General features: G+C 43.7%; 1 protein-coding gene across 1 annotated transcript in view; it reads left to right on the plus strand.

The window, feature by feature from the left end:
* Nphp3 (nephrocystin 3) overlaps window positions 1–14,377 on the plus strand; it is a 42,815-nt gene that overhangs the window by 26,134 nt on the left and 2,304 nt on the right. Inside the window, exons 17-27 of the mRNA XM_021171801.2 lie at window positions 3,000–3,138; window positions 4,821–4,985; window positions 6,251–6,345; window positions 7,298–7,420; window positions 8,628–8,814; window positions 8,961–9,202; window positions 10,290–10,365; window positions 11,390–11,517; window positions 12,280–12,520; window positions 13,568–13,693; window positions 14,084–14,199. Coding sequence (XP_021027460.1) covers window positions 3,000–3,138; window positions 4,821–4,985; window positions 6,251–6,345; window positions 7,298–7,420; window positions 8,628–8,814; window positions 8,961–9,202; window positions 10,290–10,365; window positions 11,390–11,517; window positions 12,280–12,520; window positions 13,568–13,693; window positions 14,084–14,199 — 1,638 coding nt within the window. The remainder of the gene's footprint in view (window positions 1–2,999; window positions 3,139–4,820; window positions 4,986–6,250; window positions 6,346–7,297; window positions 7,421–8,627; window positions 8,815–8,960; window positions 9,203–10,289; window positions 10,366–11,389; window positions 11,518–12,279; window positions 12,521–13,567; window positions 13,694–14,083; window positions 14,200–14,377) is intronic.

The following is a 14,377-nucleotide window of genomic DNA, read 5'->3' on the forward strand; positions in this document are numbered from 1 at the left end:
GGAGGCAGAGGCAGGTGGATTTCTGAGTTCGAGGCCAGCCTGGTCTACAAAGTGAGCTCCAGGATAGCCAGGGCTATACAGAGAAACCCTGTCTCAAAAAAACAAAACAAAACAAAAAAACCAAACAAACAAACAAAAAAAAAACAGCCTTCTAGGAGACAAAAACAAAATGCAGCAATGTAAGATATAATATGGTAAAATAAAAAACCATCATACCATCAAAGTTGGGCAAGCCAAGCCAACAGAGAAATAAAAGACCTCAAAGAGAAGGCAGAAGAATCAGAGACCCACTGGTCCACATATTCAGGAGTCCCATAAAAGTTCTAAACTGAAAGCTATAGTATATGCCGAGGACCTGATGCAGACTGAGACATCTGCTGTTACTTCTGCTCTGTGAGTTCATGTGACCGCTGCTTAGTTGTTTTAGGGAGTCTTGTTCTCCTAGTGTCCCCAGTCCCTTCTGTCTCCCCCACTCCTACCTTTTCTTTCACAGGGTTCCCTGAGCTCTGAGGGGAGGGATTTGATGGAGACACCTAGTTTAGAGCTGTGCAGCCCAAGGTCTCTTTCTGTGTAATGTTTGGCTGTGGGTCTCCGTGTTTGTTCCCGTCTGCTTCAGGAGGAAACCTCTCTGATGACGACTGAGTAAAGCGCCAATCTCTGAGGATAGCAAAATATCATTAGGAGTTATTTTATTGTTCCTTTCTTTTTTTTTTTAGACCAGTAGTATTTGGTTTTACCCTAGGTCTCTGGACTATCTCGACTGGTTCTTGATCACCCAAGCAGTGTCAGGTCTGGCTTTCATCTCATGGTGTGAGCCTTAAGTCAAAGCAGACGTTGGTTGGTTACTCCCTCGAGGTTCATGCCGCTATTGCCTTGGCATATTTTTTTCAGGCAGGACAGATTGGCAATCAAAGGTTTTGTGGTTGGAGTGTTGTTTACTTTTCTCTTTTGGTAGCTGGCAGAGTACCTTTCCGTACCATAGGCACTACGGCATGGGGTTGAAGGCACCAGCTCGACCTCTCCGGGTTCAATGAGTTACGTGAGTGTTGTCTTTAGCAAATGGAGCCTTGCTGTCAGTTAGTGGAGAACAACCTATTGTCTTGGCAAAAACCTGGGTTGTTTGGGGATTTTTGTGGAATTCTTTTGGCCAGCAGCTCAATTGGATGAATCCTAGCACTGGAGGCCTTGTTTGGCGAGTGGGGGTTCTTCCTCCCTCATTATTGGGAGACTTTATTGGAATCACCTTCATATGTATGAGAAGTGTCCACTGTGCTAGGTTCCATACCACCACTCAGATGCTTGCCATTTCTGTCTCTCCCCTCATTCCCTCCCTCAATTCCCCCCCCCACTTGATCATCCCATTTTCCTCCATCTCCCACCCCCACCCTCAGGCTCTAGCCCACCCATAAAATCTATTTTTCTCTCCCAGGGAGATCCATGTGCCCTCCCTAGTCCCTTCTTCTATGTCTAACCTCTCTGCGTCTATAGATTGTAGCTTGGCTATCATTTATTTAATGGCTAATACCCAGATATAAGTGCATGCATACCATATTTATCTTTCTGGGTTACCTCACTCAGGACCTTTTTTTCCTAGTTCCATCCATTTGCCTGAAAATTTCATGATGTGATTTTTTTAAAGAGCTGAGTAATACTCCATTGTGTAAATGTACCACAGTTTTTAAAGAAATCCATCTTCTGTTGAGGGACATTTAGGTGTTTCCAGTTTCTGGCTGTTATGAGTAGAGCAGCAGTGGACATTGTTGAGCAAGTGTCCTTGTGGTAGGATGGAGTGTCCTTTGGGAATATGCCCAAGAGTGACATAGCTGGATTGATTCTCATCTTTTTGAGGAATCCTCACACTGATTTCTGTAGTGGCTGTACAAGTTCTCACCCCCACCAGCAATGGAGGACTGTTCCCCTTGCTCCACATCCTTACCAGCATTGGCTGTCACTTGTGTTTTTTATTTTAGTCATTCTAATGGGTTTAGGATGGATGCAAGGTAGTTTTGATTTGTATCTCCCCGATGTCTACGGACATTGAACATCTCTTTAAGTGTTTCTCAGCCATTTGAATTTCCTCTACTGAGACTTCTCTGTTTAGAACTGTACCCCATTTTTTTATTGGGCTATTTGGTTTTTTTGATATCAAGTTTCTACAAGAATCTTATCAAGAGGGACTTGACTGTGGACCATTTCTATATTTAAAAAAGAAACTTTTGTGCAGTGGAGCTGTTATATTGTATGCTTGGTTTGGTTTGGTTTGGTTTTTTGCTAAAGACTGGACCCAGGGCTGGGCAAGGGTGAGGACCCTGCTGCCAGACTGCGTCCCCAGTTCTTGTCTGTCTGTGAACGTGCATGTATGTCACGTGTATTTACTCAGTTTATTTATTTCGCAGTACATAGGCCTGAGCCTGTAGCACTATGCATGTTAGGTGAATGCCATGCCTCTGAGGTGAGCTTCTCACTAAAGTTGTGAAGCTGAGCTTAAGCTTACTCTGTACCCCCGGCAAGTCTTAACCTTGTAATAGTCCTTCCTTGACCCCACCCCCCACCCCAGCAGCTAGGGTTACACGTTTGAACTACCAGCCCTGGCTCGCTAAATTTCTTCAGCTTACCCTGGTGTTCTCAAAATCCTGGCTCCATACAATTTCAGTATGCATGGCTAACAGTGCTTCTTGTATCCTGCTCCCTGTATCCTGCAGAAGGCGGCATGCTGGAGGGTAAGAGCTGACCCTAACTTGTTTTTATAGTTCACGGTGAACACAAATTGCTTGACATACATTAACTGTCAGCACATGTTTACTGAAATGAATTAAATGATATAATAAAATAAAGCAAATTACTCCAGCAGCCCTAGAAAACGATCATCTTTCTGTATTTTTATTGAATTCCCATTATGAGTTGTAGCACAAAAATAGAGGTCATTGTTTTGTGTGCTCCAGATTCCTCACAGCTATTGGCAGTCTGCATGACATTCAGCCTGTTCTCAATTCCCACAGTGCCGGGAGAGGGGGCAACGTAGCTGAAACCCTCCGTCAGTGCCTGCAGTGTCAGGACACAGTGTCACTGTACAAACTCGTCCTCCACCACGTCCGGGAGTCCATGCCAAGTGACAGGGATAAAGAGTGGATGACACAGGTAAAGTGCTGTGAAGCCACAGGAGGACCCCTGGGGGCCTGTGCGCAGTCCTGGGAATGAAAGTTTAAATGTGCTCTAAGCATATGGAGGAGGCTGGAGCCGGGGCTTCCAACAAGTCTTCCTGGCGATGGTTATTCTCATGGTTATTCATTGTCTTATCTTGTGTTTTATAAGACAGGGTCTTGCTCTACAGCCCTGGCTGTCCTGGAGCTCAGGCTGATCTAAAACTTACAGCAACCCTCCTGGGCCGCACTTCTAAGTGGTGCTGGGATGTTAGCTCGCCTCGCTGGGCTTGATGCTTACTCCTTTTTAGATTGAATTGTCTTCTTCTTCCTTCCTTCCTTCCTTCCTTCCTTCCTTCCTTCCTTCCTTCCTTTCTTCTCCTCCTCCTCCTCCTCCTCCTCTTCATCATCATCATCTTCTTCTTCTTCTTCTTCTTCTTCTTCTTCTTCTTCTTCTTCTTCTTCTTCTTCCCTTCTCCTTCTCCTTTCCTCCTCCTCCTCCTCCTCCTCCTCCTCCTTCTTCTCTTTCTCCTCCTTGGTCTTGCACATGTTTTCTTTTAGGATTCACCTTTTTAGTTAAGTTTAGTTTAGGTTTGTTTTGTTTTGTCTAACTCTGTGTACGCACGTGTGTCTGTTGGGGTGCATATGTGCATGTGATTCAGGTCCCCCGGAGGCTACAAGAAGGCTCTGAATGCCCTAGAGCTGGCGTTACATGTGTTTGTGAGCCTGATGGTGTGGGTGCTGGGAACTGAACCTGGTCCTCTGGAAGAGCAGCAAGTGTTTTTAACCACTGAGCCATCTCCCCACTCCCATGTTTCCTTTTTCTTATTGGTCTGAAGTCGTTAAATATTCATATCATATTGAATACTAATCAGATATCTTTTTTCCTTTGTGCCTGGTCATCTATGGTAGTATTCCTTTAAATAAATTTTATTTTAGTAAAAATCAAATTTACCAACAGTACTGGCCTGCTGCGTCTTTAGAATTCTCTGCTGCTTTACTGGTCCCATGTGGTGCATGTTTGTGTAGTTTCCCTCAAGCCCTTTTATAACTTTGTGCAAGTCTTTAATTCATGTGGATTTATTTTAGAACATGAGGAAAAAGTGTCTACTTTTTAGCCTTTTGGTATGCAGCTATCTGATTGCCTTTTTTATTATTATTAAATGATATATATTCTCTTCTGATTTGGAATGTTACCCGACAGACATCAAGCTCACATGTAAACATGACTGTAGGTCTGTTTCTATGTTCTTCTAGTCAGGTTGGCTTTCCTTTCCTTTCCTTTTTCTTTTTTCTTTTTTTCTTCTTTCCCATTGATAAATTGTCTTAGAACTTTAAGACAAAAGAAAAGCTTTGACGTTTTGTTGAGCAAAGTTGTCTTTTTTCGTTGTGTTTTGGCTAAGGTAGGGGTGTGTGTGTGTGTGTGTGTGTATGTGTGTGTGTGTGTTCATGCGCTTTGCCGTGCATGTGATAGACAGATGTGTGTGTAAGGGGATGGATGTACTTGCTAGTGTGTGTACATGTATGAAAGTCAGAAGTTCGTATCCGGATGTCTTCCTGGGTTGCTTCTGTACTTCTTTTCTTGAGACAGAGTCTAGGTAAAACCTTAATAAGTGTTAGAAATTCTTGGCCATGGTTTCTGGGGTAGCCTGAGGTCCCTGTGCTCTGTTCTCTGTCTAGATCCTCTGCCTCATCAACGTTAGTCACAATGGCGTGAGTGAGTCAGAGCTGATGGAGCTGTATCCAGAGATGTCCTGGCTCTCTCTAATCTCCATCATTCACAGTTTACACAAAATGCACCTGCTGACTTACAGCTGTGGCCTACTCAGGTTTCAGCATCTACAGGTAAGTGTTATTTCAAGTATCCTTTAAATAAAAAGTATTTTTTTTACTTATAAATATCACTGTAGCATTCCATGCTATATTATATACTGTGTTATGTTAAACATTTCAGTTGTTAACCTCAAAACCTAAAACTTGCCATTACAATTTATCTGGAATGACTTTAAATTGCATGTGAGACCTGTCCAACACTAAGCATGTGTAGTGCCTTCGTGTGGCAGCTATTACCCAAGATGCTCTAGTTCTAAGGATCTGCCATAACGTATTGTCTCTATAGTTAACAATAATGTGTGATTCAATTTTAATAAAAGGAGCCAGTCTCAGTGACACAGGCCTACCATTATCCCAGTACCTGGGAGGTAGAGGCAGGAGGATCAGGAGTTCAAGACTAGCCTCTGCTATGTAGTCTAGCCTGGGCTGTATGAGAGTATGTCTCAAAACCCACAACAGTTATTAAGAGAAGCACGGTGTGGTGGCACATGCCTATAATCCTGGGAGACCGAGGCAGGAGCTTAGTAAATCTGAGGCCAGCCTAGGCTATATAGCAAGAGGCAAGTCTCAGAAACTCAAAAGAAAAAAAAAATTAAGAACTTATCTGCCCTGTTACATGTTACATACGTAATGTTTTTTTTTTAATTCCATTCACAAAACACATGAAGCAAAATCAAAAGGGGAGTTTTCTCCTAGGAATGCAAACAAGATGAGAGTCAGCCTTTTTTATGGCCACTCTCCCTGGCCCAGGAGCGGTCTGCCCAGTGCTGGGTGAATTCTAAGTTGTGCAGACTGTCCCAGGGCAATGAAGAGACTGGGGACAGCCCTTGAAGGTGTCAGACTTGCCTCGTGCCTCAGCCGTGTAAATCTTCAGAAAGGACTGGCTAGTAGAATCCTTGTCTCGGGTAGCACCATGACCAAGTTGTGTGTGAATTCCCTCACCCAAGCATCCTCCCTGTCACCATAGAATGCTTGTCACTGTAGAGCGCTCGGCCCTTCACAGCCGTGCCCCTCTGTCACATATGACTCAGATTTAATTTGCTCTTTTGAGTTACCTTTTCAATGCACTTTAAACTTTTATTTCTGAATTTTTTAAATTAAATCGTGCTTTGAGTTCTTAAACTAAGCTTATCACATCAGCTTATTCTAAATTTTAAAATATTATGGGGCTATTCCTACTATGTAACTGTAGAAATGAAAGAATTATACATTGCTTTTTACAGCTCCACTGTCAGATGTATAATGACTTAGTAGAATCAGTGTTCTTCTCTTCCCAGGCCTGGGAAACAGTGAGGCTGCAGTACCTGGAGGACCCTGCCCTCGTGTCTTCATATAGGCAAAAGCTCATTAACTATTTTACCTCACAGCTCAGGTATCAGCAATGTCTGCCCTGTTCTTCTGCTACACAGCCTGCCTTTGTGTTCCTGTTTCTCTTCCTTTGCTTGTAAGGTGAAGTGTAAACTTCAGCCAGGTCAGGTGGCACAGGCCTGTGTGTGATACTAGGCAGACTGAGGCAGGAGGATTGCAAGTTTAAAGTCTGTCTGGGCTTCTGAGTGAGTTCAAGGCTAACCTACAAAGCTTAAAGAGATCCCTATTTCAATATTAGATAGACAAACAGACAGACAGAGGCAGGGAAAGTAGCCCAGTGCCTACATAGCATATGCCAAACTGTGGATTCAATCCCATGTACTGAAAAAAAAAAAAAAAAAGTAAAACTTCAATTATTACCTGAAGGAATTTATCCTTTTCTTATCCCATATTAATATCAAGAACAAAATACCATTTTACGGAAATATTTTGTTATTATGATAAAGGAGAAACTTTAGATGACATTAATACCAGGTCAGTTTATTATCTCTCTCTCTTTCCTCTCTCTCTGTCTCTTTGACACACACACATCTCTGTGTATGTCTATTCAGGTCCTTTGAAGATTGTTTTTGGTTTTGGGAGCCTTGTTTATGTTTGGGGGGATGGTTTTTGTTTTGTGTTTTTGTTTGTTTGTGTTTTTTTCTTTGTCCTTCCTTTAAGAAAACACCTTTAATGTTTAATGACTTTCACTCTCTTAAGCCTTTCAATGTTTCAATGTTCTATCTCCTTCCTCATATCAGCCTAGGGAAGGGTCTGGTCTAGAAGATCAGGGACTTGTCTCAGTGAGGATGGTAACTGTTCCTCGTATTGGCCTAGCTTTCTTGGCTATGGATTATACTAGAATCAGAAATCGTGGTTAAATGTGTTTCTCTCCCTCCTGTGGTCTCCTGAAGCCACCGGAGGGAGGCCTCTGCTGCCAAAGGTCTCACTGTGTGGTCTGTCTCCTTCCTTTCCAGTCAGGACAGAGTGACCTGGAGAAGCGCAGATGAGCTCCCATGGCTCTTCCAGCAGCAGGGGAGCAAACAGAAGCTGCACAGCTGCCTCCTCAATCTCTTCGTGTCTCAGAACCTTTACAAAAGGTCCGAAGCGTCTTCTAGAGCATCGCTCCCGGGAGGGACGGGTTTAACCAGCTAGTTGTTTTATGTAACAACACTGGCAAGTGGAATTGCTTTAAAATTTAAAATCTGAGTGGTCTCAGTAGCACCAGAAATACAAACAATAAGCGTGAGGGATTCTGTGACAGTTTATAAATTGTCATGAGATCTTCTTTGTTAGGGAGAAAGTATATTGCTGCTTTTCAAACATCAGCTGGAGTGATCCCAGGGCAGTATCATGCCTTACTCTTACATTTAAGCAGATTTTAAATGGTGCAGAGAAAGTATTCCTAACCTCAGCTTCTCAGAGCCACCAGATCTCTCCCAAGTGTCACTTTTAACCAGATTCTGGGCTCCCAGTGGAATCTGACTGGGTTAATGTAAACATTGCTCTACAATGTTACTTCTGTTGCCTCTTTGGATACATTTGAATTTGTTAATGGCGTAACTGCCCTTTTATTAGCCTGGCTTCTCACCTACTAAGCCGCAGGAAGGATTTTTTGTTTGTTTTCTGCCTCACTTAGAAATTTAGAAATCAATGTAGAATTTGATTTGCCCCTGCTGAGCAGACGCTCACAAATTTCATTGTTGGAGCGGCTGAGCTCCCTGCAAGCTGCCTGTGGGCCCTGTGGATTCACATTTGGCCTTTGGCATGGCATCTCTCTCACCCTCCTGCAAATATACCCTGCAAACGAACCCTGTTCCGGTTCCCTCCAGTTCCTCGGGGCAATCACGAGGTGGCTATGCTATGAGAGATGACTCGTTTCGCTAGTCTCTGCTGCTTAATTCCCATCATTTAAAAATGATTTGGAGGCAAGCTGAGCTAACTTTAGCATGAAATGTCTACCCGGGATTCCAGTGAATAGGCATCAGGGAAGAAGCAAGATCTTAGCCACGGCTGCGGGCATGGCAAAGGCCTTCCCGAGTGCTATACACTCGGACAGCAGGTGGCGCTGGTAACCCCTTCTGGATAGACAGTGGTGAGAGGTGAGAGGTCAGACAGCCTGCTGCCAGACACTGCAGCCAGGAGCGGTGGGATGGACGGCAGTGTAAGCCTAGCCTCACGGTCCCCGTGCAATACTTGCCTCTGCATAAACTGCCTACAGCTCCGTAGGAAAGAATTCTGACGTTTTCATTTGCTGTGGGTTTTAAAGTGTGCTTTCCATCAAGTTAGCCTTGTCTGTTGGAACAGAGGACACTTCGCCGAGTTGCTGAGTTACTGGCAGTTTGTAGGCAAAGACAAAGGTGCCATGGCGACCGAGTACTTTGAGTCCCTGAAGCAGTATGAGAACAGCGAAGGCGAGGAGAACATGCTGTGCCTAGCCGACCTGTATGAAACCCTCGGCCGGTTTCTGAAGGACCTGGGACTTCTCAGTCAGGTAACCTCAATGGACCCAAAGGCAGGATGACTCACATTTACACTTCTCTCCTCCCAGGACGGGAGGTTTTTTTCTTTTGTGGGCTCTGAGATCTGTGGTGTTGAATTGCTGCGTTTGATCAGCCCCTCTCGCGCCTTTGTTCCCAGGCCGTGGTGCCTTTGCAGAGGTCCCTAGAAATTCGGGAGACAGCCTTAGATCCCGATCACCCGAGAGTAGCCCAGTCCCTCCACCAACTGGCCGGTGTGTACGTGCAGTGGAAGAAGTTCGGGGATGCGGAGCAGCTGTATAAACAGGCCTTGGAGATCTCAGAAAACGCTTATGGTGCAGACCATCCGCATGCTGCTCGTGAACTGGAGGCGCTGGCGACTCTGTACCACAAACAAAATAAGTAAGTCTTAGATGACTTCACCCTCGGACCTCACAAAGCGAATGGGTGTTTCCAATGTATGGAAGTGGTAGGCTTTGCTTTGCATCTGTTTATTTTCCTTATCCTCCGTATCATGGTCAGATGGTATTTCCTGGTCTTCAGGGGTACATACACAAAGAAAGATGCATGAAGGACGGCACATGAGCCTTGAGGTGATATAGTTGGAGCTCTTCCACCAGGCTTCATCACTATAATGCTGAGCACAGTTGCAACTACAGGGACCATGAGCCATTCTTCTTAGTGGCCAAGTCCAGTTTGGCAAGAAGGTTTTATTGGCTCCCAGCCATACGTTTTATTTGCATATTGTCTATGGTTGCCTCTGTGCTTCACCGGAAGGTTTTCTTAGTTTTGACACAGATCATGAAGTCCACAAAGCCTAAAATACCAACTACCCACCATTTGTAGGAGAGCTTGGCTGATCCGCAGTACAATAAACAGGTTTTCAAAGCCAGGCTATACTTCAGCACCGGGGAGTTTGCCTGGCTGTGTATGGCCCTGAGTGCGATCCCTGATACCATAATGAGGAAGACAACACACTTTTTTAAAGTTCTTGTACCTACTGAGTGGCATCTCGACCACTCTCAGAAATTCTTTCTCTTCCTCTACCGTTAGGAAGACTTCCTGGAAGTTTTTCTTTTTTAACTTCCACACTAATTCACACTAATTTTGCCTCGATGTTTGCATTTATAGCTAACCAAAAACTAGTCTGTCCAGATAAAAGGTGCCCACTGCAAACTAAACGTTGGGATGTTCATTGAGTTAGACTGCTAGAGACTCTGACTGCATTAAATCAGTTTAAAGCAATTAAATGTGAGCTTTATAGAAGGCTGTGTGGGTTTCCTCAGAGACTTTGAACTCCATGAGCACCCACTAGCCTCCTGTAGTATTTAAGAGTCAGAACCACTGTGCATTATGTAAGTGTTTATAGCTCCTTGAACCTCTGAATCGTGACCATTTATCTTCCTTCTCTCTCTCTCTTTCTTTCCCTCTCTCTCTCTCTCTCTCCTTCTTCTACCCCCTCCCGTCTCCTCTTTCTCATTTTTTAAAGGTATGAACAAGCTGAACATTTTAGGAAAAAATCAGTTATAATTCGTCAGCAAGCCACAAGGCGAAAGGGCAGCCTGGTAAGGAGAGTCTGTTCCCATCGCCCTTTGAACCTGAGGAAAGATGAGGTCTGACTATCATGAGACATAGACCTTGCGCTAGAGCGCTTCAGGCTTAAGTGACTCCTAGAAAGGCTCTGGTTGGTATCTTCCCTTTATTTACAGTCACAGTTTGAGAGAGGTATTGTTGAGCAGTTCCAAAGCTCAGCTGAAGGTGCACTCTGGGAGGCGCTGTTTCAGGCTACTGTGATTCTTCTCTGTGAAGAGCTGGGAAAGGACACAGAAGTTTAAGAACATCTTCTGTGAGATTCGGGTGGGGAAGAACTGTTTCCCTTAAGCAGGTGTGTTTCTAAGGTGCTGATAAAAACCTAAATATAGCATGTTTGGCTTACTAAGTCTCTGTCCGTGGGACTGAGATGGTCAGTTGGTACAGTGCCTGGTGCACAGGCACGAGGGTCTGAATTAGTCCCCAGCCCCCACATTAATTAAAAAAAAAAAAGACCACCATACTGAAGACATGCTTATAATCCCAGCGCTGAGGAAGTACAAACTGGGGGATCCCTGTGACTTTCCTAGCCTCATTGGTAACCCCCAGGTCCCAGTGAATGACACCATTGTACAAACAAGGTGGGTAGCAGCTGAGCCTCACCACCGGAAGTTGCCCTCTGGCTTCCACATGCACCTGTGTGCACACATGCATGATTGATTATAAAACAATAAATATAAGTTGCTCTCTATAGAAGAATCTGGTGTGTTTGTGTACAGCTGGAGTCAAAGATCAGTAAGCTAGGTCCTAGGCTTTTTTTGAAGTACTTCGACATAAACCATGCTAAACCTCGTGATCGTTTTCACAAAATAGTGCTTAAGGAATTTGTGAGTGTGGTTCCATGTAGAAATAAACATGTGTTCCTCATAAATGTTAGAGTCAGTGTGTTACTTAAAACAACCGCTATCTAGATTAACGAGAAAGGCTTTCGTCAGGACAACAGTAAATGCCTCCAGAGTGAGGCTGGCGCTCAGTGTTTGTGTTTCTGTGTTACTGCAGTACGGGTTTGCCCTTCTACGCAGGCGGGCTCTGCAGTTGGAAGAGCTCACCTTGGGCAAGGACAAGCCTGAGAACGCCCGCACCCTCAATGAGCTGGGTGTCCTCTACTTCCTTCAAAATAACCTCGAGTGAGTACTGTGGCATTCCTAATAAGATTCATAACAAGTATCCACTGGGTGTCTTTGGTGGGAAGCTGTTTTACCTGTCTGTTAAGTCCAAGGTTAGGGGAAAAAAAAAGAACTACCTCTGCCAATTTCCTGTTTGGTTTGGGTTATGAACATTCATACACTTAATGTTGTGTTTCCATTTCCTTTCCACGTTGCTTCTAAAGCTAAGCGTTACTTGGCAGCTTCCCTAGCACAGCCCTAATGGTTACAGAAAGCGAGTTATTGCGGACATTACACCCGAGACCCACAGAAGCAACTTCAGACCCGCCAGGAGCTAGCTGAGTTAGTGGGCGGCAGCTGCTTTCACCCTTTGATTTACTTAGAAAAGACGTCACGTCTACACTTCTGCTGTCTGAAAAACAAGTGCATTTCGGTCTCAGAAAAATGCAACTCCTTTTTCATGTTTTCCCCTAAGTTCCTTTACCAACAATTATTTGGTAGCGACTCCTAAGGGGAAAGAACAGATGCCTCTGCTGTCCATTCGGCACAGTGTGACCACTGGAAAGGCCTTAGAAGGCTGTTTCCAAAACTATCTGTGGGTTTTGCATTTAGGAGGAATGGAGTTGAGAGCTGAGCAATCACGCAGATGCCTCACGGAAAGCAAAGGAAGGGGAAGGGTGGGGGAAGGGTAAGACTCCAGTGTGTCTATTCTCCATCACTAAGGGCTTTCCTCTGACCTCTAGAGAATAAATTGCTTGAGGCCTTTTGGGGTTTTGTTCCCAGGACAGCAGAGCAGTTTCTGAAGCGTTCCTTGGAAATGAGGGAGCGGGTTCTGGGGCCGGATCACCCAGACTGCGCACAGTCCCTGAATAACCTGGCAGCTCTTTGCAATGAGAAAAAGCAGTACGAGAAAGCAGAGGAGCTGTATGAGCGTGCCCTGGACATCCGGAGACGCGCCCTGGCTCCGGACCACCCTTCCCTGGCCTACACCGTGAAGCACCTTGCAATCTTGTATAAGAAAACGGTACGTACACCTCACCCGTGTCTGCGTGCTTTACAATGAACGGGAGAGGCCATGACTTCTGCCAGTCGATTAGTTTATTGCCTGATGGGAGGTCATTGCAGGTGAGCTTTTACAAATAAATTATTTAGTTTCTAACAAATGAGAACATGAAGGTATATATTGTTTCAGACTTAATTCAATTAAGATACTAATTTGGTTTTCTGAAAATACATCCCAACGGCAAATCAAGCATCTACGTTGCTAATGAGTTCCTTTCAAATACAACCCATTTTATTATCAACATTATGAATGAGATATTTTTTTATATAATATCTCAGTAATTTTCAAGTTCCTCTTACTGTACATGCTGTTAACCAAAACATAGGAAATCACCCAGTAGCTAGGGCTGTAGGAAGTGCCTTATTTATTTATATATTTATTTTTACAAAATTGACATTTTATTCTACTCTTCCCTTACTTTGTCTACAATTAAATAGCAGCTCTTTGTCATGGGAGTAAAGTTTGGATTTTTCTATCTATTCAAAGCAAACCTTGACCACAGCCTTCTTTGACCAGTGCAGCCGCAGGGCTGTCTCTGTGCTGAGAAGTGGGGAGGCTCCCTTGCTGGTGGTCACGGCACAGAAGGTCATCCATAAGAAGGGAATATGCTGTTCTCTCAGGCCAGCTTCTCAGTTAGGGAAATCATAAGGAAAGCCCCGAGGGGATGGGGCAGTTGGCGGGACGTGAGGCAGTTGGTCGGACGTGAATTTATTTGGATGTCCCTTGAGTTAAGAGCAACAACAGATCTATACAACTGGACTTTTCTTTTACTGGAAACACTGGATGAGTAAATAAAGGGCAAACCATCTTTCCAAATTATCAGAGAACCTTTGTGTTCCCAACAGCTTCATGTGAACGCTATATTGGATTTTCTGTTGCCTTGAGGTGTGGCCAGCTGTAGAGAATGCTTCTGCAATCTTATTTAATATATTTTATTTCTGGAGAAAGTTCAGGTCAGATGGTATTTATTGCTTGAATATTTTGTTAGATTGTGCTTTTGTTTTGAAGGGAAAAGTTGACAAAGCTGTACCTCTGTATGAATTGGCTGTTGAAATTCGGCAGAAATCCTTTGGCCCAAAGCACCCCAGTGTAGCTACTGCCTTGGTAAACTTGGCAGTCCTTCATAGCCAAATGGTAAGCATCTACATTTCAATGGTTTGCAAATGAATGATCTGAATGTAATATATATATTACCTCATATATTATATATAATGTATATATTTTATACATATGGATAAGTGTGAATTAATGGCATAGTAAGGCAATAAGCAGGCTTGTGCTTATTATAGAAGAGAGTCAAATTGTTACTCAGCCATGTCTAAAACTTAAGAGTTTTTACTTTCTATTATTCTGCTTCTCCAGTATGATTGTCCATAAAATAATGTTTCCTTAATATCTCTTAGAAGGATATTAAGGTTTTCAAAGTGCTTATCAAAGTATGTCAGAACAGTATAGAATACATTAATAATAATTTTAGAAACACTATGTGTTAAGTGAGCCCTGTTACTTTTTTTTTTTAATAAGAAAAAGCACAGTGAAGCCCTGCCACTATATGAAAGAGCATTAAAGATTTATGAAGATAGCTTGGGGCGAACGCATCCTCGAGTTGGAGAAACACTGAAAAATTTAGCTGTGCTCAGGTAAGAACGTTTCTTATCTATCCCAATATTTAATAGCTTTGATTTATCACAGAACAGCATGAAATATTTATCCCTGAAAACAGTCTTCCATGGGGTGAGGGTAGTTGTTTTGGTCTTGTGTAGCTTTAGATACTCAAGTATCAGAAGCAGAGAGAAAGCAGGCTTACTTTTTGGAGGC

Source organism: Mus caroli, chromosome 9 (genome assembly GCF_900094665.2).
Source record: "Mus caroli chromosome 9, CAROLI_EIJ_v1.1, whole genome shotgun sequence".
NCBI classification, from domain to species: Eukaryota; Metazoa; Chordata; class Mammalia; order Rodentia; family Muridae; genus Mus; species Mus caroli.